Here is a 25,013-nt window from a genome sequence, read left to right on the forward strand (position 1 = left end):
TTTGTTTGCAGGCGGTGCTCCTCTGTGGTTGTTCTTCTCATCAACCTGCTCAATACTTACCGCTGGCTGGCCTTTCCTTTCTCCCTCTGCAACCATGTTACTTCAGTCTGTTCATGCAAGTAAGCGTCAAACTCGTAAGGTCGCTTCAGTTACAACTTCTCTTCAACTTGTCTGCTCACAGAGGTTTTTGTTGTTGTTGTTGTGTGTTTATGTGTAAACTTATGTACGACTGGATTTATTCTGTATTGCGACCATAAACAAACTGAAACATAAAAAAAATAAAACCATTAGATTGGTATTAACCTATAACAATAACCTATAATAATAACACCAAAGGCTAAAGTGACTCCTACATAACCTTATCAGAAGAACGTGAGTATAAAGATTGACGGATGTTTTTTCTGGCGGCCTCAAAAGCGGCAACAATCGCGTATAAACACAATGAAAATACTTGAGTTACATACCCTAATTTCATTGGCCAAAGCCATGTCAATCATGTTGCTGAATGAATCACTGACGTCCGTGAGGATGTCATGGATGGCCTCCCTCATCGACTTCAGGAAGAATTCATCATCTGTGTGAAGGCACCTGGAGGAAAAAGTGGAAAAACTACTCAGATCCAGCTACTTGTACGTTGCTTGGATTCTACTCAATTAGATTCAAAAAATAATTATGTTTAGATAAAAGTTCAAGTAAAAGTTTTGGGGTTTTTTCAAAATCGATAGCCGGTAATTTATCTTATTTGATTCAATTTAGCAGTATAAAACATCCATGCATTAATAGATTACACTGTGATGATTTATTTAGTGTACAAAAAGCAGGAATGTTCACTGTTAAAATACAGAATTTATCAAATCATTGAAAGCGTGAGCATAGTCAGTACTATATTTTACTATATATTAAATTACATGATATGGTTTAAAGTGTCCTTGGCCATAAAAACATTGCATACTGGAAAATATACTAAGTACATGTACCCAACATGCTTCTTTATTATAGTAATGACAGTTTGTAATTCAAAACTTGGACACTTGAGTGCAGGTCAATGTTGCTGCTCTGTAGAGTTTCACCTTTCCGTGATATTAGTCAGCTCCATACACTTTTCCAGTAAAGATTTCTCGTACTAGAAGAGATCAGGGGAAAAACAACAAGATGATCAAGTATCAGACAACCAACTGTTTTCATTTTAAATAAATTACATTTGGACTCTTAAAGCCGCATCCAAGATCATCCGTTACCTTCTGCATCTCGGGCGGTGTGCTCCGTGCAGCACTGTACTCGTGCACGAGCGAGCGCACGTGGCAGTTGGCCCTCACGGCCGTGCTGTGGACCCTCTGCCAGCGCCCCTTCTCCAGCCGCTGGAACATTTTGCCCAGCTCTGTGCTGACCACCAGCGCTCGGCGAAGGAGCGTCTGCAGGTTGTTCCTGGCCACGTGGTCCCCTGCGCCGGCCCCGGAGGCCACGATCAGCTCTCCCTGCTGGGAGTCCTCCTCCACCCCGATGGGCTTGGCCTGGAGGACGCACATGCACTCCACCTCGGTCATGTGGCGGAGGTCCTCCATCCAGCGCTGGACAGAGTCCACCTGCAGGGACTGCAAACGTGCACTGTGGGGAAACGAACACAAAAGACTGATAAGAGGCTGAGTCGGGGAAAGACACATTTTAAACTTGGACTGTGGAGGGCCAGAACATACATTTTATCCCATTGTGCTCAACATTAATATATCTTTTATAAAAAAGATTAAAAAGTTGTAATAAGCTCCCATTGATGATCGTCATCGATCTCATACGTCTTTGAGTGTTGTGTCCAAAAATGATATCAGTATGAAGTACAGGGAGAAGAAATAATCTTTTCTATAATAATCTTTTTGTATAACTTCCTATTGACCCCTCAAAGCACAACAGAAATAGTGCTTGTGTTCACTAGATTCATCAAATATGTCTTCGAAGAGTTAACAGCATCACACACATGCAGTGTAAGTTTCCTGCACTTCATTCTGACCAGCACAAATCTGGATTCTTCATTTCTTTCTTGGATGTGAGGCTAGATTCTTCTTGTCATTTGATTAATCTCCTTTCCTTGCACATTGACTTCTGAACTAGCTGTGTCCTGATTGGTCCACACTGATGTGTGTTCTGTAAGCGTACATGCTCTGAAGATTCATGAGGTACATGTATCCTACACATGAACAGGACTGTTATTTAAATGTGTTATATTGCATTGTTAACATGTGAAGGATGAGTTCATTCAGCCAGTCAACTCTTATCATTAAAAAGTGAGACCAGTAAACGTTATAGTGCGGTTTTTCTTTTTTTTCTGAGTTTGTCCTCATTTTGGACACCTTCTCTTGTGTAATACACAATATTTAAACTTGATGTTATTTCAGTGCTCTTGTAAATTTGAACCCCCTTTTTTTGTATTATGCTCTGTTTTTTCATTTCCTTGTTGGCAACAAGAAGCCCTGCTGAGGGAATATCTTATATATATTTATATATATTTATATATATTTATATATATATATATATATATATATATATATATATATATATATATATATATATATATATATATATATATATATATATATATATATATATATATATATATATATATATATATAATTGCCAGAAATATTTATCCACTTTTATGATACAAAGAGGCGGCATTTTCTGCTGGGTAATTTCTCTATATTTGTGAAACCATAATATATGGCAGCATGGTGGTGCCTTTCTCACCTTGTTGTTTTCATTGTTTTTTTTAAATGAGGTTTCAAATTTTTGTTTTCATTTTCCAGTATTATTAGTGCAAAAATATTTCACTAATTTTAACCATTTGATTGTGAACTGGATGCACATGTCTTGCTTATTGCCCATACAATCTCTCAGATAATATGGATTTAGAAGCAAAAAGAACCAGTACAGTCTTGCACAAAGTGTAGCTGACTTCAGACAAATGGTGTTGGGCATTGTGTATCTTCAACTACGGCGTTTCTGTGTGGTGACATGACACAGAATAAAGTACAATGACGCCGACCTGAGTTCATTTGCCTCTATTGATCAGGGTCTGTAAAGAAAATTCAGTTTCGTGCTTCTGAATCGATTTGCTTTGAGAACATCGACGGAAAAACGCCTATTTAGTCTCCGCGTTGCTTCTCTGTATTGATTCTAAACCTAAATTTCAAATCGGTGCACAACTGGTATCACACAGTGTATTCGGTGTAATAGAAAATTACATGTATGTGGAGGACAGTGAGCGGTGCTGACCAGCCTACTTGCTGAAGCGTGAGATGATTCATATGAGACAACTTCCCTCCCCTTTGCCTCCTACACATTAAATCACACGCTTAATCAGGAGAAAATTAAGAAAGTGTTGACCATAAATTCAAGCCGATGGTAACGATGACACATAACCTGTGCCATGCTTGTCCTTTTCCTAATGTCCTTTTAATTTTCCTATTTTTGTCTTAAAATAATGTTAGATAAACAACAATTGATTGTATTTCTGCCGCAATGAACTGCAACCTGCGCCTCCCTTGAAAACAAACTGAAGCAGTGATTTCAGAACAAACTCGTTGATGTCATTGAAAAAAATAAACCAACAACCTCAGTGTAAGTTTACAGCAACATTTTTGTGAAACGCATTCATAAAAAAATAGATTTATTAATGCGCTGATCTGATTCCCAACAGTTTTACTACACCAGCCATTATCTTTACCAATAAAACCTCTTTAACTCCTTTAAGGCCGTACAATAAATGAACAGCCCTCAATCCTAAAACACCTAAAATCAATACTGTGCGCTCCAGGTCAATTATCCACCAATAATTGCCGCCTTGTGTGCTTGTTAGTTTTAACCCCTCATTTCCCCTTCAGTGTGACAGCCGCTCCCATGATGTGCTGCTCCGAGTAAACAGTCCTCCTGCACACTTCAATCTTCCCACTGACGCTAATGAAAGGGAAGCTTAAGGGGGCAATCCAGACCCCTACACCCGATGAGCCAGAGTCCCCTGGAAGAGGACGGGTCGATGGATACACAACCACTTCTGCTTCGAATCAACACTGGAGGAAAACGTCTCTGGTAAAGATGGATCCTCCACTCAGCCTATTTGGTGTTAGCTTCACATTGAGGGAAATGTCTGCTTGTTAGGGACACTTTAGATATCATTTTGGATAATGAACGTTATGTGACCCCAAAGAGGTGCAGTTGTGTTTGTGTGTGTGTGTGTGTGTGTGTGTGTGTGCGTGTGCGTGTGCGTGTGCGTGTGCGTGTGCGTGTGTGCATAACAAACATTATTCTTTGAGACCAACAGCCACCATCATTACATAACATTTTCAAGCCAGCTGTCAGCAAGTCCTGGTTATAAAAGAATGAATCATTTGAATGCCACTACTCTGATTAATAAATTATCAAAGCTCTGTGAGGAGCAGCTGTGTAAAGACAGGAATGACTCTGTAATCTTTGTGGTAGGCTACATCACCCTGCTGAAAGAGGTTCTCCTGGAGATTCTGTTTCAATGAAAGGGAATGTGTAACCAGCATCACACTGCTTGTCTTCCACACGTAGTGCATCCCAATGATGTGGTTCTCACTCATTCAACTTGTTGTCAAACGTGAAGTGTACTATAACCCACCAGACCAGATCACCTCCCTCCGCTGTGCCGCGGTCCAGTCGGGACGCTCATGTGTTCACTGGAGCAATTTGACAACATTGACTTGCTCTGCAGCTGCACAGCTCTATAAGATGCTAAATTCTGCCAGTTTTCTATCAGAACAGCCACGAACTTGTGCACTTGTTCTCCTTGGATGATTCCTGAGAGAAACTGACCACTTCAGACCAGGAGCTGCACTTATCACAGCTTGGCCTTTCTCCAACTCACTGAAATCCTTACCCAGCCAATTTGTTTTTACCTGCTGGACAGAATGTGCAGTTGATGCATCATATATTAAACCCACTATCACACTCACTAGAAAATGAACGTTACCTAATTCACACACCTGCTCACGCCCGTCAGTGGTCATAATGTTACGGCTGTCAGCGCAACCACAACCAGTCGACCGTGGAGGAACTGCCATGTGAAAGTGGTCAAACGCGCCGGCTGGAGAGCGAGCGAGCCCAGCGGCTCAGACAATAAATCTCCCTGAATTTGTAAAGAGGATGATGATGTAATTAGCAGTAAATATGGGCAAGAATACATAACTGCACAGCACAATGTTCCACCGAGTAACAATCACTGATATGGAGCTTGTTCTGCTAAGTGGGGTGAGTGGCTTCACTGTGATTATCAAGTCTTCTGAAAATGAAAGAGTTATGAGGTTTTGTTTAAATCAATCCAGGTGATTAAGTAAGTTAATTTGTCCTAAATGCTCTTTGCCAATGAAATACTCCCAATCTTTGTTTCTGCTTTGTGCCACATATCCCCCCCCCCCACCACCACCACCACCAAAAAAAAAAAGATTCTCAAAATATAAATCATCTGAGATAAATCACTTCCTGGTGAGTAACACAGTGACTCAAAGTAGATGAGGTCAAATTAGGCAGAAAGAGCTTGATTACCAGCCACTACTGCCACAATATGGAAAGTGATTAATTTGCACTGTTTATTGGTGATTTACTGGACGACACAGAAACAGAGGCATTGTTTACGGGCTACCATATACTTTACTTTGACACTTGAATGCTGAGAAGTCATGAACAAATGACTGTGTCATTCTCCCAAATGTAGAAACGGCGAGCAACTTCCCGTTCAGAGGAAATGTGGCCAATTCAGACCATTTTCCTCAGTTATATAACAGCATCACATAAGGATGAACTCATCTTGATTTCCACGCCCGGCAAGCCACAAAATGTTCCCCCTCAGTCGGTGGGGTGGGGGTGGGGGGGGTGGGGTGATAATAATAATAGGTTTGTTTTCCAAAGGAGGAGAAGCGGTGCACTTCAGCTTGCAGGGAATGACAAATATTTACATGCGGGGCCAAGAGAGGGTCAGGCGACAGCGGCTCTATTATCTGAGACGGGGATCCCGGAGAGATGAAGCATCGCCGCTTCTCATCTGCTGGGCTGCTGTCAGCCAACAGAGCGACGGTGGCGGCAGAAGAGACGGCCATCGCCTAATAGGAGACCTAGTTTAAAAAAATCAACTTTTTTGCAAAGACGTATGAAGAGGATGAAGTATTACTCATGCATTTGCAAACAGGAGCCCGCTTTTAAATCATGATTGTTTTTTTTTTTTTTGCTTCAGCATGCTCGTTAGTCAGATCTCATAGACGTGATAGAAACTCTTTCAGCTCCTGAAATAAGTAGGCAGTTAAGCATATCTTAAAAATCCCAAATGTAGTTGGGAGCCGTTATAATGTTTGGTGGCAAATGTTACCAAGAAATGAGAAAAAAAAAAACTCCCAAATGTCGGTGGAAAGTGGCTGATCCACGTCTCAGAGAAGGCGAATCCCTGCAAGATTCTATTGGCGGGAACCGTGTCGGTTTGCCACGTCCAGCTCATTCTTCCTGTAATGCATCAGGTGAAAATGATAACTTGTGCTTTTTAGATGATTCCCTTTTTAACTTCCCGCGTACTTGAGGCACTTGGAGTTCTGCTGGATGAGTCACTGAGAGGATGAGCCCCAAACTGCTGTGTCCCTGAGCTCAACTCGGCTTTATGAAACAGAGAGGATGAGTGCAGGATCACTCTGCTCCTGTTTGAAGGGGTAAATGTAAATTTAAAAAAATAAAAGCTGCCAATAGTATATTTTCAATACACTTCCAAAAAGTTCGTAACGTTTTATTCGTGAAGTTATTGTATTTATTTCTCTATTTCTGTCTGCAAATACTTTCTTTCTCTTTAATTGAAAAATAATGGATAAAAAGCACAAAAGCTCAAAATCTTCAATTTTTTATTAATAATCTTGTAAGACCAAACATCTGCAATCTTATGTCTTCTTTAGTTTGTGAATTTCTTTAGTTTTCTGTAATCTTTAAGAAGTAAAAAAAACAAAACTAAAATGTATTAAGTTAATGAAAGAGTATACTTTTGTTAAATTACTAGAACGCAGGCATTTAGGCAGATTATACTCAAATGTTTGTTGCTGTTTGGCTCAGAGATTGTTAAAAAATAACAATAATAAAAATAAAAAAAACAGCTGATCACCTTGAATTGGTTTTATATATCTTTTTAATGAATTAGAAATCATAGCCTGAACTTGAACCTCCTCTCACTGTAGTGTTTACCAATGTTACTTGTCTTATTGGATTTGATCGGAATCGTTCCTGTAAAAATACTATCGCAGGATAAAAGGAAACTCTCTGTGAAAAACTCTATGATTGATTCATGCAACTAACTTGTAACCTGCTGAACCAGAGGTATTTTCCAAAGCATTTTTAATAAAAAGGCAATTTTGTTTTTATTATGTTGACTTTGATTTATTGTATTAAGTTAATTTAATCATCAATTGCTTCTTATTCCTGAAAACTGTTTTCCTGTGAAAACATAAAAGCATCCCTCCCACCTATTTTAACGGAATGCTTCATTACAGCGTGTGAGTCAGTTTGTTTGAGGCTAAAAACAGAAATATCCACAAGAGAGCATGCTGTTAGCACTAATCTCTTAGCGTGTGCAGACTGTGGGTCATTTGCTAATTGCATTATGAAGACGGTGACTAAAATGACAGTATAAATGTGCTTCAAACCGCATTGAATCACATCTCCTTTCCACACTCAACTCAGTACACACGGGCGGCGGAACTCTTTGTTAGTTAATGAGCAATGGAGGATGATTTGTGAAACTTTCCAGCACCTGCCGTCACTCAAACGCCGCAGTTAAAGAGCAGCAGGAACTCATTTGTTTTTGGGGCCTGGTAGCCCATTGCAAGGTTTTGCTGTATGTCTCACGGGAGCTTTCAAATAATTCAGGTGTTGTGTACAACGCTTCTCACACCGCGACCGCAAGCTGAGTAATGTCTGCTTCTCGTTGGTCGTCTGCCTGACGAATGGTCTCACCCAACTATCGACTTCACAAGCATCCCACTAGTGTTATGAATTAAATGGTGCACTCTCCGTGTGGCTCCAGCACATTTAGAGGTGCTGTGTCAAATCGACATGACTTCATGTACAGATAGGGTTACTTAAAATATACTACGGTCCACACACTTCTGAACGGATTAAATGCAAGGAGCAGGGGGAAGTTGACTAAGCAATGCTGGTTTGAATGGGATCACTTTGGAATGGTTTTGTTTGAAAAATAAAAATAAAATACAGAAACGTGGACAGATGGATGGATACATTTACTTTCTAATGGTATTCCAACAGTAATAGTTGTCCCCATACTTGGGAATGACGCTCCAGAAGCGAAGAAAGTCTGTCCTCTCTCTCCCTGGCTGGTTTCAGTTTATAAAAAGTGTTTTTGCTCCAACCAGCCAATCAGAAATCAAACCCCATATAGTGTCATCAGGGGTTTAGCCAATCCCAGTCAAGGTAGGCCCTCACTTTGACCTTCCCACAATTAGGCAGCTCTGCTCTGGCACATGGCACAACGAGAGGAAGGACTTCCTCCTCTTCCCAAGATGGTCATGTGTGGGCGGAGCCAGTCCAGCTCACACAGACACAGCAGATTCTGAATGCAGCTCCTATGATCCAACATTCCAATGAATGACCCCTTTTGACACTTACCACAAGATGACACATCATTTCTAGAATCCTACGGACTCAGTAAAGGATCACCGTTTGTAATGCTAAACCTGTGAATTTTGGGTCTTCACCAAAAGAATGGGTTTGTCAATATGAGTTGCTGAAATAAATTAACCTCAAGGTGGTTCAGGTATGGGTACGAGTTGTGGTAATAACCCACTGAGGTGAGACTTGTTAGCTGAGAACACACTGGTCAGATTCCTTTTCTCGGCTGGTTGGGGAGCAGCTCAGGGTCCCAACAAAGTGGCTGGGGTAATAACTCCTGGGTCTATTTTTTTTTTAAATTTTTTTTTTTTGCACTCCATGTTTAAAACCAGAAATCCACATGTACGAGGTGTGAAAAAACATACGTGATGGATGGAAAACATGAAATTCAGGAAGCCAGAGGGTCCATTCAGCCCGTGGGATGAGAAATACATTAACTTCCAGGGCGAATGTCCACAGTTTATGGACATTTTTGTGGGTAAGATCGGCTCCAGCCACCCGCTGCCCTAACATTTGGTAAAGCCATATAAAGTATTGATGACACAAAGTTTTCCCCGAATAAAGATGTTACCATTCTGTCCACCGTCGGTAGCTCTATTTCATTAAGATTAGCAGATATAACATGAAGCAGAGACCGAGAACTAAACAGCTGATTGCAGTGACAGCGGGCCCCCTCTTTGCTCTCACAGTTACATTAACACCAAATCCACAATGCTTTAATGCCCAATGAGAACTGCAGAGATTGTGCCGAAATTGCCAGTTGTTCTAGTTAGGTTTTGTAAAAAGTTCATTAAATGTGAACATTTTCAGAACGTAGTGTTACTTCTTTGCACTAAAACAATGAAATGTATGTTATTAAGCTGTTGTTTTACTTGTCAGTCCCAGTCGAGACGATAAAGGGTTGAGGTTTCCACCTGAATTAGATTAAGATTGATAGTCCTGGATTAATGCAAATAGTGTTCGATTTTTAACTTAGTTTAATTTCTAGGATAAAATATCCACATCGCTTCCTTGATTTGTCCATCACCGCAATGCGAGCACCATCGCAGGCCAACTATCTTGTTTAACAGGAAAGACACATGGCAACATGTGCTGCTTTATGGTATTAAATCTGTTTTGAGTTTGACTGACTGAGCGTTCTTCCCTCTGTCTGCTCATTTGAAAGTCATTTCACACAGTACAAGCAAAAAGGAGCACTTCGCTGTCGTCCAGTGTCTGACTTTCCTGAACGTCAGACTGACGCCTGACGTTGCTCAGGAGCGAACGGAAATGTGTCTCACATACCACGAACAAAACCACAGCCGAGCGAGGCACGGCAAATGGAAATGTTAAAGCAGAATGTGCTGCAAGATTTTGAAGACCCGGCCATCGTGGCTTTGGCTTCAGGCGAAGGAGGAAACAAGGACACTCTTGTCCCATAAAGAATTAAATATGGAGGCATGGATCCAAAGAGATGAAATAGGATGTTAGAGTTTATCCCTTTTTCAAAAACTTGAATATTTCTTATCAGAACAGCTGCACTCGAAATTTAAGTTTTTTTTTCTTATTCTGAAACAGCTTTATTGTGTTAAAAATTGAAAGATGAGAAGAGAAATATTTTTGAAATGTTCTTAAAAATGGTCCATATAAATGTGCCAGTCAAGCCTTGATGATTCTTTAGGTGGAGGTCGAGCTGGCACTTCTCCTGAGGTAGCACATGTTCAGGCGGATTTTGCGGTTTCTGTCTGATGGTACAGTTGAATCCTGGCAACGTGGGCCAACATCTGACTTCCAGATGTTTCGGAGGGCTTCTAATGTGCGGCCCGGGCCAGATTCACCTCGTACAAAATGAATTAACCACGCTCCCCACCCTTCAGCCTCATTCTTTATCTCTTTGTCTCAATTCTACCTTTCACCTCGACCTTATTTCGCTCAGTCCTCCACACATACCTGCTTAAATGCACAATAAGACGTAATAACAAAGCTCTGCAGTCGTATGTGAAAGACATCAAACTGTGGCTTTTCAAGGCATCTTAAACACTCTCCAGTTAAATCTCTCTCTCTCTCTCTCTCTCTCTCTCTCTCTCTCTCTCTCTCTCTCTCTCTCTCTCTCTCTCGCTCTCTCTTTCTCTCTCTCTCTGGTTGCTACCTCTTTTCGTCCAAGCCTTTCAATGCTTCTATCCACATCTGCAAAGCCACGCTTATGCAACTTTTTTCCCCGATTTCTAGTCACGTGCTGCTTGTGATCGTCCACAACACATAGTAGATAACACATGCAAACAAGTGAAGGCACAGAATCACATCGAACCTGTTCGGGAGCAGCAGAATGACTCAACAAGTCTCTTTCAGACTGTAACCTGAGGCCTGATTGTGTGTGTGTGTGTGTGTGTGTGTGTGTGTGTGTGTGTGTGTGTGTGTGTGTGTGTGTGTGTGTGTGTGTGTGTGTGTGTGTGTGTGTGTGTGTGTGTGTGTGTGTGTGTGTGTGTGTACCCATTCCATCTGTGTTTGCAATTTATTTTAATACAATTCAGCCATTTGACTCCTTTCAACAGTTGATTTACCGACTGTTAGCGAGCCGTGTGCAGCACAAATAGGATTTATGTTTGAGTGTGTGTTGGAGAGACAGGCAGTGAAGGCAACTCGCAGATTGTGTCTTTGCGCGTGTGTGTGTATGCGGGCGCACGCGTGTGTTCTTGTGTGTGTGTGTGTGTGTGTGTGTGTGTGTGTGTGTGTGTGTGTGTGTGTGTGTGTGTGTGTGTGTGTGTGTGTGTGTGTGTGTGTGTGTGTGTGTGTGTGTGTGTGCCTATGTATGGCGTGACAGCTCTACTGATGTGATATTCAAGGGCATTCACTGTGCATCCGCTGCAACGCTGTATGAGCATTTGTAAACACCAAACTGTCAGAAGATATATATTCAAATTTATATCAGTGACTGAAATAATTTCAACCGCAGAGGCTTATGAAGAGGCTTTCCCCATTTAAGAAAATAAGCATTAGGCATTAAGGAGTTTTAAAATAAAGACATGAATCACCGGTGGTGGTTGAAGCTGCTTCGGAAGTTGAGAGCAACAGTTTATAAAGAATCATGAAGGACTGGAAACGGAGATGTTTATGAATCTCAATTAAAAAGGTGTGATAGAATAACAGACATAATAGATGCAACAAAATAGGAGAGTTTTAGATATGAAAATGACCAGATGTCCAGCATGAAGTTGAGTTTCCTAACAGAGCGTGAGTCCAGCTGAAGTCTGCTCACATATTTCTGCTCCCTGTCAACTGTTCGTGAGCGCTCGACAGCAGCGCAGTCCTGTTTTTGCATGGGTTCCTGATTGTTTGGTATGTGCACGTTTCTATTCTTGGCTACATATGTCCAACAGATTGGTCAGCATATTGGGCTGAAATCTTTTTCTGCTAAAAATGAACAAAAGCAGAGTTAAAACTCTCACTCATTGATTCCAAATAAAAGATACAGCAGGGATGAAAGAAAGTGGAAAAAGTACTGCAACTCAGGCAAGTCTACAAAGGAAGGATCATTGATTTGAAAAAGGTATTGACATTAATGACAGATGTGAAGTCCGACTGCACAAAGTTCCAAGACTCGGAGGCTCCAGCTTCAAAAGCACAGCCACATATGCTTTAAAGTTGGATTGAGGGACAACTACCAGAAACCCAAAGGTTACATGAGGTTATAGTTCCACGTTGCAGATCATAGCAGGCAGATGTCTGACCATGTAAAGCTCTAAAAGTGTCCACAAGACTTGTGCTGGAAATAAAATTTAGAATTTGACAAGGCATCCGTGTAAAGATTAAGTTTGGAGAGAGAAATCTGGCAAAGTACTTAGCAGTGACATTCTGGGCCGCTGAGACAAGTGAGCAGGGAATTCGCAACAGTCTAGACAGGATGGGGGGAAAAATCATGAATTAAGGGCCTCTAGACGACATCTCTTTTCTAGAATTGAATGAACTACAGACAATTACCTGATGGTTGTTTTAATCAGTGGGACGGTAAGTAAACTAAAACATGTCTTATGGTAACTATTACTGCAAAAAAAGGGCAATCTTTTTTAATACGGAAAAAAAACCTCTTCATAAACATGGTATATGACAAATAAAAGGGTATCGGGAATAGAACCTGGAGGTACACCAAATAACTGAGCCAAAGTCTGTTTAACTTGTGACTTTGCTCTTAATATTGATCAAAACTTTCAGTGGTGATAATCAATGGAGTAGATATTTTCACAGTAGTATACCATTCACAAAAAAACAAGAAAGACACATAAATCCAAATTGTTGTGCATCTAAAGTTTGAAGGAGCTGCTTCGCGGCTGATGATAACTATTGAGACGACGGTAGAGGAAAAACATCTATGAAATATCCAACTCTGTCAGTCGAGTAACAAGGTTATATTTTCTGTACAGATGTAGGATCCTTGTGATGAGAACAGTGCCCAAAATGCAGACAATGAAGAAGAAGAAGAAGAAGAGCAGGTGGGCTATGTTTACTTAAACATTTCTGAGCCTGTTCTGAGGTAAAGCAGGAAAATGATAAACCCGCTGCAGGAATAAGAGAACCGCCGCCTCCATGGAACTGAACCGAGGACAGATGCTTTGTGTGCGAGAGCAGGTGAGGTGGCATTTGTTTGCCTTGCCTCTAAGGTTTTTGACCCTTGCACCAATTGCAGTGAAGTGCCTCCCATTTGTTGACCTTGGATCTTCACCGCGGCCGCTATATTGGTTTGCTGAACCAACAGCTCTATCCGGCCGTCAGTCAGATATTTCCTAAGGCAGACATGAAGGTGGGGAGGAAGTGATTGTTTTTAGCGTCAGCTCAGACTCATCAGTTTGACGAAACTTGCGCTGATACCGTACAACATCTGAAGATCCACAACTACATTGAAATTTTATCTAAAGTCTTTATGGTTTAAAGTAGGCTACTGTTTTTCTTTACTTTTCCACATTATAATTCAAATGTCTTGCAGCTCCAATAGAAGTGATTCAAACGAACGTCTTGTTATCAAACCATTCAGAAACCATAATCTCATTTAAAGTTGAAGTAGTCGCGGTGAAACTTTGAGAAAAGGGTACTTTAAATGTTCACAAGCAAACAGTATAATAATACTATATTAATATAAAGTCATGTGTTAAATGTATTAGTTAATGCTGTTGATATTGCATATTATTGTATGAGTAACGCAGACATGTTTAAATGCAAGATCATAATAAATGTTACAGGTGCGCCAGCTGCAGGTTGAATAAAGAGACTTAATGAAGCTTTCAATTCCAAAAGTAGAAACTAGCAGCTGTCAATATAAAACTGTCATTGCTTATAGATACGCTTTTGACATCAAGAGTATTTGATAAAATACAGCAAGCCTGGCATCCAACCAAAATTCAAGACTTGGAAAAATGTGAGGAGTTAAGCACAAGAGTTTGGATGCATCGTTTGTTCTTAGATTATGAAATGATTTTATTCGATATGTTGTTCAGTCTCCTACTGAAGTACCAGTGTCACTGAAAATAATGTATGACACAAACCACTTGAGCGCTCCAGAAGTGGACTGAAATGTTTACCAGCTGTTGGGAAGTGAGATTAATTCCATAAACTGTTCCTTGCTGATGGGAACAGTGTAAATGCTAATGCACAAGAACCTCTTTGGTGGTATCAGTGAGCGCTCACCATGAACAACATTATGCTGCAACAGAAATGTCTGCCTAGTTATTAGATTCATGTGGTACAGTGTAGCTCTCTGTGAACTTACAAGATCATAAATAGTTTGTTCCAGGCCGAGCAAAACCACCTTAACATCACATGATTAGAACGAGCAAACAGCCTGAGCATGCTGACCTTGCAGGCGTGCATGTGTTTATTTGATATTTATATGTGTCCTCACAGAAAATATATAAAGGTCTTTGTGTCTTTCACAGTTTTTTGTCTGCACAACTTTGTTCAAATAAAATTTCCAGTTGATGAACAACTAAAAACTGCTCTTCAGAATAAAGGCAATAGTAAAAAAATATAATATTGGCAAAACAGACCCGTCCTAATTTTTTTTTTTTAAGGTTTTTGTAGAAGTTTAATAACTTTTAAGGCATAATGCAGGAAAGAAAATTGTCCACTGGTGGAAGAGACTTTAACATTAAAGATAAAAGTTTAGAAGTAGCAGCCATTAATGTCATTTGTTGATGAAGAAACAGTTGACAAAGATGTGTTTTATAGAAATTAACTAAAATGTGCAAAATCTTGTTTTTCTCCTCGGCACGGGATAATAAACTTGAAATTTTCAAAATGCGTTTGATTAATAATTTTCCCCAAAGTCTTGATTAAAACACGCTTAATATATTTCAATGTCATATAGTGAACGGACAGGTAAAAAAGAAAAAGGTGCAGAGATGGCCTGCGACTTGCCTCATCGGTGATGAAGAGAGCGAGCTGCTCTGTCTGGAGCTGCTCTGTCTGGAGCTGCTCTGAGGAGTCGCCGTTCTTTCTGATGCCATCTCCCTTCAGGTCAGCACCTGAAACACAAAACAGGAAGTCTGAGGAACAACGCCGGCTCCAAATCAACATGTCTAAAATCGTGGAGAGGTGTCGTTTCAGCAGCCATAGTCATCCGACTGAATTGTTCCTTTACTTCAGTCATGCACGCCATCACACAGCTTTATTTCTTAATCCTAGAATTAGCTTTTTATTTCAAGATTACACAACTTCAAGGGGAATCCCACACACTTTGACACCGACGGCCATTTTAGAAGCAATAATCAAAGTAACAATAACGAGCGTTTGTATTTGTAATGGAAAAATAAATCTCAGCTTGGCATAGAAGAACATGCAAACTCCACACAGAGATGAGTCAGCGTCATTTTCTTTGAAACTCTGTGTGCCTGCTGGATTGTCTCCGTTCCACTCAGAGCTTGGGGGCCTTTCTCTGCGGAGTTTGCATGTTCATGTGCTTCCATTTGCTCTCACAATCACAAAACACGCGTTTGAGATGAACTGTTGTGGGAGAAGGTTGTCTGTATTCCTGCGTTCAGGATGTGCTCTGTGTTTGTCCCTCGTCAGCTGGATCCACTCCAGACCCCAACGAGAACCTTTTCAAGGGAAAAGGCTGAATTCTCATTGCGTTTCAGGGCGACGGTTTACATGAGAACAGCGTCTCCAGCTCCGCTCCGAATTATACGTTGGACAAAGAACCGATATTTAGAATGTTCTGCTCTACTGATTGATCTCCCACTGTGCATCCTCTCCTTTGTATTGCTAACCACCACTGTGTTATCCACTACAAAGTCTCCTTATTGATCCGCCTTCAAGCTTTCTATTCTTGTCTTGCCTTTTTTTTCCCCCCTCCCTACAAGTAATTCAATTATCAATAAACCTCCCTGTTTTAAATAGCTGCAAGACGCTGGTGTGCCAGTAGAATAATATTTCTTATCTTCTAATTTATTGGCTGGCTGCCAGCCAGTGACTCTCTTCCCCACTTTGAGCCTGAGCAAAAGGGGCTGACGCTCTTAAGTGCCCGCAACTTTATTCTGCTGTTTTATTGATGTATCCCATTTAGATTAGTCCCTTCTCAATCGGGAGAAGCCACGGACGCCCTCCTGAGTGAACCGTGTTCTAATCCTTTTAGTTAATGATATCCTGCTGTGGTGTGGTTACAGATTTCATGTTTACTGCGTGGTATAATTAGCAGGTAGTTCCAGAGTGGGATGGTTCTCCATCTCGTGCACACACGGCCTCTCGCCCTCAGGGAGTGTCAGGGAGCGGATCTCTGCTGGCCGTGCCCCGCTATCTTATTTTATTAAATGCTTCCAGAGTGTTATGAGATCAATAAAAGCAAACAGCTGGGGGAAAAGCGGGAGGGGCGGGATTCAAAGTGTGATGCACACGAGGCTTCACTTTCTCATACCGGCGTTCAATTTCAGTGATCAGAAGTGAAATGCAACAGAGCGGATCTATTTAGAGTGGGGTGCGAGGACAAGGAAACACCAAAGGAGTCACCGAATCTATATTATGGTTGCTTGGATTGTCGCGTAACTCCCCAGGTTACATAATTATGAGTAATAAGGTTGAAAAAGTGAGGGAGTTTTCATTTGTCTTATTTTGCAGCGTGAGAGCCTTGAGTAATTGAATGTAATGAAGAGATACGCAGATGGATGAATGGATGTCGTAATACAGACACAAAGAGGAAGAAAGCAGAAAGAGGAAGATGCAGGGGAGGGGGTGGGGGTGTGGCGGGGGGTGGGGAGGAGGGGGTCTTTTAACTGCAGTCTTGGCAGGGCTCCTCCAGAGCCATTTTCAGAAAAAGCTTTACAGTGAGTAAGAAATTATACCAGTACCGTGCCAGGGCCATGGAAGTTTGGAGGACTGACAGGAAGCACCTGACGTTAGTAGAAAAATCCCACTTCTTTACGCCGTATCGCAACACGAGCGGAGGAGAAAACTACGGAAGAGGCATACAGATAATTGCACAGTTAGATCGCTACAATAGAGGCGTGAATTAATTATACTGCTTCTGTAATTGAGAATAGCGTCACACTTCTAACAGCTTCCATTACATGTGCCTGCAGCTCGTTGCCGGGCTCTTCTGTGGATTACCCTACAAATGGAGATGAGATGTCCAATCAGGCAATTCAGTCCTGAGCACTTAGAGTGTGCCACTAAGTGCTGTGTTAAGGACCATTGCACTGAAAGTGATCACTATCTTCCTCAGGAGAGTAGCCCCAACCTGTTTTTACTCTTCCTCTCTCTTTTTTCTTTAATAGCATCCCTGGATCGATTTAGTTTTGGTACAGTGCACTGTTGTGTTTTTGTAATTCATCCAATTTAACAAATAAGAGCTTTCTGTGCAGGCTGAGCCTGTATTTCTGTGGGGGAGCAGGTATCCGCAGGTTAAACATCCCCAAGCGCATGAAGGCTACAAGTGCTGAGGAAATATGAGTTTCTGAAGCAGATGGTCAGCTTTTGACGGTATCCCGGGCTAATTTTCTTGCTGTGGTGGACATTTCTTTTCATGTCTGGGCTGAAACCCGAGCGGCCCAGAGGGTTTCCCTCATTCAGTGTCTGTGGAGAGCGTGTCAGTCGTAGGTAAAGCCAGACAAAGGACACCTCTGTCTCAGCCTCATGTCACATGCCGGGTAAAATAACAGCCACTCAGTGACTTGTGTGTGTAAGGGGAAATCACCAAGGTGGGCGTTCCAGATTTACTGCAGCACTTGTATTTATCCTCTGCATGTGTATCGAGGGGAACGTGAATGTTGGCGTCCGCCTGTGTGCATGTTTCTGTCACTCGCAGTTTTTCCAGCCATGCTTCACGTCGTTTCTGTTCCTCATTAGCATCACATAACATCCGCATATGCAATGCAGAAAGTAGCCTTCGTTTTTTTCCCACCAGAGCACAGAGGCCTTCATTTGGTCAGATGTGCGGCAACAGTTTAAACAGAGAGGGAACCGTTTGCAAAATGCTTAAACACACAATGCAACTTACATACCAAACCCGAGGGACAAACACAGAGCTGAAGGTCAAGGCTGAATAGCTTGTTCAGGATTACATTATACTTTTCCACTCTTTTATTCAAACCAACCAGCAACGTCACTATTATTGTAGAAATTGGATTTAAATCATTTTAATTCAAACAACATCACAAACTTAGCACTTTACTGTGTGTGTTCTGTTTTTGTTTTTTTTTTGCACAGACAGCTCCTAAGAAGTTTTGTGGTTATAACAGGCTGATTGGACTCGTACACAAGTTTGAAATACAAGATGTTTCGTATACTCTTTACGTGTCTTTTGAAAATGTGATTGCAAGGAACGGGCTAGAGCAGTGATTCCGAACTGTGGGAGGCCTGACCTCCTCAAGGGGGCGCCCAGGATTCTTTGATTTTAGGGGGTGGAATCATTTTTATATATTAATTAAAGATGAGAGGTAGAAGAAGTTGCTGGGGACAGAAATGCCAATTTTTGAACAAATGCATTCATGAGTAGATAAAAGTTCCATCATATTAAGAGAAGCAACTTTTAGAATGAACATGAGACACTAAAGCAAATTAAAATCTGAACGCACAGTGATAATGCCCAACAGCTACTTCTTGGTACTTAAATTCACATTTTCCCAAGATTTTGATGTAAAATGCTGTTTAAGTTAAAGTTATTATTCAAGTCTGGTATTAAGTACTAATGTGAAGAGGGTTTTGACGCAGTACAGCAATAAATGACATCTATAGTTTACAACTCCGACAGAGGATGCAGGGTGAGGTCAGCTAATGTCGAGGCCAGCACGACACTGGCCGAGCAGGACAGAGAAACAGCAGATCTCCAACTGGTTTTATGCACAACAAACTAAGTAATGAGCTCTACAAACTCCGGTAACTGCGCTATCATTCCAGAATATTAATTATTTACTGACAAAAGTAGCCTTGCTACGGTGAGGCATTACTTCATAAAAGCTCCACCAGGCTGGGTATTTGGCAGTTATACAGGTTATCGCTCACGACAATGGGTAATGTAGGCTTCATAACCTTGGATATAAGAAGAAGTTTCACTGCACAATGTTGCTCTCCATTGAATCAGTTCGGTGCACCATTGGTGTAACTTTGATTGTTAGTCAAAGTCACACGACGTAGCCAGATTACCACCAACCCCCAACATCTGCATATGGAAAATGGTCTTGGTGTGAAACCGAGCCAGTCTTGCCAGCCACAACAGTGGATAGAATTTCTATCCCCCCTGTGTTTAATTTTTTGTGTCTTTTAAGTGTTTTAAGTGGAAATGCATAGTTTTTGCATTTTCATTTCAGAAAAGTTTCACATTTACACTGCAACCTTTTGAAAATGACAGAAATACTGAAAACGTTGTCGTTTGCGTGCCAGACCACACGTCAGCACTGTTTTTTGTCATGAAACCACACACACATGCACACAGACAAACATGCGCTATAACCATTAAGAAAGGACATACAGACAGACAGACGACCAAGTTGGATTGCTATTCCAGTCCCAGGAGAATATGGACTGGGAGTCATATGCAGAAGAACTATTAACTATTAAAAGCTTCTCTAGCCTGGTTCTGCAAAGGTTCTTCCTATAAAAACGGGAGTTTTTCCTGTTCACAGTCACTTATGCTTGCTCACGTGGATTTTTTGGGTTTCTCTGTAAAAGTGTGCTAAAATTATTCTGTTGTATTCGACAGCTACATAAATAAAGTTGAATTGAATTACATTTTTGTCAGTTTTTAAGTATTCATTTGCCCTGGAGGTACAGTATTAGTCTACTACTCTATATCAGGGTAAAATTTAAATAATCCAAACAGATCTATTTTTCACGTAAAGAATAGAATTGGTGTAACATTCCATCTTTGACTTCACTTTGTGTTCTCCACAACTGCTACATCCCTGATTCTTTAAGTATTTCCCATAAATACATATACTGCGGTGAAGTCGAATGCCTCCCAGATTCTATGGAAAAACCACCAACTGAAAACAAAAGCTGGCGTGCTGAAAACAAAATACCATCCCACCACGAAGCTCCACTCAGCCAGAAACAATGATTTTTTGTTTGACATAAACAGAAGGAATAAAACTGAGGAGAAACAGGAGTGAAATCAAAGCCACTCACCATTTTTAAACGCCAAAACCGGCTCGAAAAATGTGACAAAGTTCAAGATGAAGTGGGTCAGTCTGCGTACTCCAACTTTAATATCCTTGATGTTTCAGTGGTGCCTCATTGTGTAACCCATCCCTTGTGGTTTAGTACAAAGCGCTTCTTCTCCTGCTCGTATCCAAACTCTCAGATTGAATGAAAAGCATCAACCAGAGAAGCTGCTTCTTAAATACAGTGGACATGATCGGCATCAGAGACTGGACGGTGCCATGCTGCTCATGTCCTATCATTGAGCTGGAGACTTGGTTCACGGGAGGAGACAGTGGTCACAGTCTGGCCACACAGCTGTCATGTGGGGAGAGAAACAGAGCGCCATGGGTACTGTATGAGTGGCTGGGTGGGAACAAGCGGGAAGCCGGCTGTGCTGAACCATGGACCCGACATTCCCAACCCACACAGAGTGGGCCGGCTCATAGTGGGCCCTTGTGCGTGAACGGAGAGAGAGGACCCACACAGGGCAGGAAATATGAACAAACTGCTTCGACATTCAAGGATAAGTCAGCACAAGTCTCCTCCAAGTGAAACTGAAACTCCACCAATCGACGGGCAGCCGTCAATGAATGAATCCAGTTTCCCGGATGGAACAGAAAGCTTGTGGGTCCATTTCAAGCGTTCAACAGCTCCAAACACCAAATTACAAAATGAATGTGAATGAAATTTCTCAAAGGTTATGAAATCATTAAACCACCGGATTTTCTTAATGAGTATTTACACGTTAGGCACACACAATGATTTCTTAATTAATGATATTTACTGATTTATCAAGATTGTAATGTGTGGACGAAGTGAAAGTATTTACAAACTGGGGAAAGAAGATTGAACAAATGCTTTTCATGCAGGTTAACGAAATAGACTAATGTGCTGGATCATAAACTAATACGTTCTTTAACCCACAAATAGAACAGCACCAATCAAAGTTTCCTTCATCTATTCTGGTTTAACTCCTTCAAAGCAATTCATGGACTGTCCTTTTGATAGGGTGGTATAAATACATATAGTTCACCTTATCTACTAAATTTAGCAGGTCTTGTGCAGATGTCAAAAGGGCATGACTTTGTCTCCAGACACGACGGCCCTCTTGACCTTTATCACAGAGTCTAAACGCAGAGCATTCCTCAGATAACACTTGGCATGGATGACTTGTTTAAGTGTTGATTGTGTTTGCTTTAATGGAGATTATTTTTATACCACACTATTTATAATATTGCTAAATATGTCAACACGAGGCTCTCATGAATTCCTCTTAAGATCGATCTGAGTCTCGTCCTTTTTAATTGCCTGAAGAGTTCATAAGTCACACTGAGCACGTCTGTGACTTTTCTGTCTCTCCCTCCGGAGACATTTGTTTGTTTAATCTGGATGTTACAGTATATCCCAATACGACAGCACAAAGACGTGAAACGGTAGATTTCAACCCTTTTCCAAAGCAGCATTTGCCAAATCGATTCATCATGCAAGCTTCTACAGAGCACCTCTATTTACAAGTACTTGTTTTAATTTATTTGCTTGTATAAATGCAGCCAAAGGAAACTAAATTCTCTGGATTTGTTAAGACTGAGAGAACTGAACTTCCTTCATCTTCTTCAGCTTCGTTTAAGCGCCGAGTTCACGCCGCTCCGGTGACACCCGAGAGTTGCTCAGTAGGAACAGTGAGTACAGCCACTCTTCCAAAGTGACCTTCTTAGTAGGCAGTTTGGCTCAAAGCCAGATCTTGGGGCCACTAGGACCTAAAACAAAGAAGCTCAGACCGAGAACTCGGACTGTTGTCCAGATAAAGGGTAAAAGTTAAAAACAATCCAGTTTAATCCAGAGCGCCGTAGCTCAGTTTTCAACTGCGATCATATAATCTCTATATGCTCTCAGACCCAACAGCTCGATGTATGATCATGTAACTTATACTCAAAACAAATATGGACGTTTGGACAATGAAGAATGGATGACTGACCAACAGCCAGGAAGCTGAACATGTTCCAATGCAGAGTTTCACTTTCAGGTGGAACCATGAAACTCACCTGAACAAAACTATAACGGCCCTGTAGCTCAGATGGATTTACTGTACGTGGTTGTATTGTACCTCTGAGCCTTAACACGGTTTGCTACAAGGTAAGTGTGCAACCAAATACGACTAATCAAAGAGAAAAAGTTGCTGCTTATGACTAAAATATTGCAGAATGAAAGTATCACAGGACAGCAAGCGAGTGCAGAAACTTCCTCTTCGGTCCATGGCTCTGTCTATTTTTATCTCTTATTTTTCTTCTAGCAAGTGGCCCTCAGTAAAAAAAAAAAACAACAACAAACATTTGGACATCCCTCCTATAGATGAAAGCCCTTAAAAACAAGGCATGTTAACAAGTCGTTAAGGTTTTCCCACCTGCTCTCCAGGTTAACAAATCCAACCATAAAAAAATTCAAATTTTTTTCACTTTCAACTTTTCCTATTCCGAAGAGTCCAAAGTGTCTGAATATTACACTTAATTTGCAAAAGATTTTTCCCTTTTTAGCTGCTCGCTTTTGCCTTCCGTAGTTGAGCAGGTAGTGAACAGTTTGTAACCATGAACAATACACCGCTGAACAAAACGAGCTGCTGCGTGGTTAACTCATCTTCCAGTCAAATGAGGGCATCCACCTGACTTTCCTTCAGTTTGCAACACAGTAAAACCTCCCGCTAAAATCCTCTCTATGGGTGCACGTACACAAAGCATGCATCATCAAGACCCATGCAGCATGGATTTACTTTTAAAAAGGCACCATTCTGCCCCACTGTTTTTATTCAGCTAATGATGCAAAAACAGTGTCAACATCTTGACACATCTCAGGCTGATGGTGACAGGAGCTTCAGCAGCGTCACGGGTTTCAGTGTGACACACCGTGATGTCAGGAATAGACGTGTAGGAGGAAGCACCACTAGCTTATATTTTTATATATATATATATATATATATATATATATATATATATATATATATTTTTTTTTTTTTTTTTTTTTTTTTAACAACAAAAGTGTTTTTCACTTTGTTTGAAGGAAAGTAAAAAAAAAATGCAGAAAAGATGAGAAGATAAATGCTGACAGAACGAGGTGAACTGTAAGTAAAGCACAAATACAAACACGTTTTTTTTTTTTTCACAGGGACAGTTTCGTAATCAAATATTAGATTTATATTGTAGATGGAGCTACAGGAGCTGCCGGAAATCCACAGAGTGGATTATTAACACACACAAATATTATACATAATCTGTGTCACTACAGTTATGAGCTCAAAAACTCACAACATCCATTTTATTCAATATCCTTACCGAGGTGATCCGACTGAGGAGCTTTTGCCTTTAAAAAGTGGTGAGTATGTTCCATGAATTTAAGTCTGACATTCTACAGTTTTGAGAAAAAGTATGTGAACCCTTTGGTATTACTTGGATTTCGGCATAAATTGGTCATAAAATGTGTTCTGATCTTCATCTAAGTCACAACAATAGAAAAACACAGTCTGCTTAAACTAACGCAGCACAAAAAATTAAAAGTTTTCATCTTTTTTATTGAACACAACATGTAAACATTCACAGTGCAGGGTGGAAAAAGTGTGTGAACCTTTGGATTAAATGACTGGTTGACCCTCATTTGGCAGCAATAACCTCAACCAAACCTTTCCTGTAGTTGCAGATCAGACCTGCACAACGGTCGGGAGGAATTTTGGACCGTTCCTCTTTACAAAACTGTCTCGGTGCAGCAATATTGGTGGGATGTCTGGTGTGAATCGCTCTCTTGAGGTCATGCCAGAGCATCTCAATGGGGTTGATGTCAGGACTCTGACTGGGCCACTCCAGAAGGCGTATTTTCTTCTGTTGTTGATTTACTTCTATGCTTGGGGTCATTGTCCTGTTGCATTACCCATCCTCTGTTGAGCTACAGTTGGCGGACAGATGGTCTTAAGTTTTCCTGCAAAATGTCTTGAGAAACTTGGGAATTCATTTTTCCATCGATGACAGCAATCCGTCCAGGCCCTGAGGCAGCCTCAAACCATGAGGCCACCTCCACCATATTTCACAGTTGGGATGAGGTTTTGATGTTGGTGTGCTGTGCGTCTTTTTCTCCACACATAGCGACATGTGTGTGTTCCTTCCAAACTACTCAATTTTGGATTCATCTGTCCACAGAATATTTTTGCCAGAAGTGCTGTGGAACATCCAGGTGCTCTTTTGCAAACTTCAAACGTGCAGCAATGTTTTCTTTGGACAGCAGTGGCTTCCTCCGTGGTGTCCTCCCATGAACTCCATCGTTGTTTAATGTTTTACGTGTGGTAGATTTGTCAACAATAATGTCAGCATGTGCCAGAGATTTTTCTAAGTCTTTAGCTGACACTCTAGGGTTCTTCTCCACCTCACTGAGCACTCTGCGCTGTGCTCTCGCAGTCATCTTTACAGGACGACCACGCCTGGGGAGAGTAGCAACAGTGCTGAACTGTCTCCATTTGTAGACAGTCTGTCTTACCGTGGACACATGGACATCAAGGCTTTTAGGGATACCTTTGTAACCCTTTCCAGCTTCATGCAAGTTAACAATTCTTGTTCGTAGATCTTCTGTGCTCTCTTTAGTGCGAGGCACGGTTCACATCAGGCAATGCTTCTGGAGAACAGCACAATCAAAACAGGTGTGTGTGTTTTTTATAGGGCAGGTCAGCTTTAACCAACACATCCAATCCCATCACATTGACTGGACTCCAGGTTGTCTGA

At 41.2% G+C, this 25,013-nt stretch overlaps 1 protein-coding gene across 4 annotated transcripts in view; it reads right to left on the reverse strand.

Annotated features, from left to right (window-relative positions):
• Positions 1 to 25,013, reverse strand: part of insc (INSC spindle orientation adaptor protein) — a 56,703-nt gene that overhangs the window by 19,332 nt on the left and 12,358 nt on the right. Inside the window, exons 1-6 of one of the 4 annotated variants that reach the window (XM_080474389.1) lie at positions 20,245 to 20,583; positions 16,971 to 17,074; positions 15,046 to 15,152; positions 1,239 to 1,605; positions 1,071 to 1,123; positions 465 to 588 (exon numbers count right to left, since the gene is read on the reverse strand). In XM_080474389.1, the coding sequence (XP_080330515.1) occupies positions 465 to 588; positions 1,071 to 1,123; positions 1,239 to 1,605; positions 15,046 to 15,134 (633 nt within the window). In that variant the 5' untranslated portion in view covers positions 15,135 to 15,152; positions 16,971 to 17,074; positions 20,245 to 20,583. Of the gene's footprint in view, positions 1 to 464; positions 589 to 1,070; positions 1,124 to 1,238; positions 1,606 to 15,045; positions 15,153 to 16,970; positions 17,075 to 20,244; positions 20,584 to 25,013 lie in introns of those variants that run through there. The other 3 variants (XM_080474388.1, XM_080474390.1, XM_080474387.1) reach the window with 3 other exon arrangements.

The sequence above is a fragment of the Lipophrys pholis genome (genome assembly GCF_963383615.2).
Source record: "Lipophrys pholis genome assembly, chromosome: 11".
NCBI lineage: Eukaryota > Metazoa > Chordata > Actinopteri > Blenniiformes > Blenniidae > Lipophrys > Lipophrys pholis.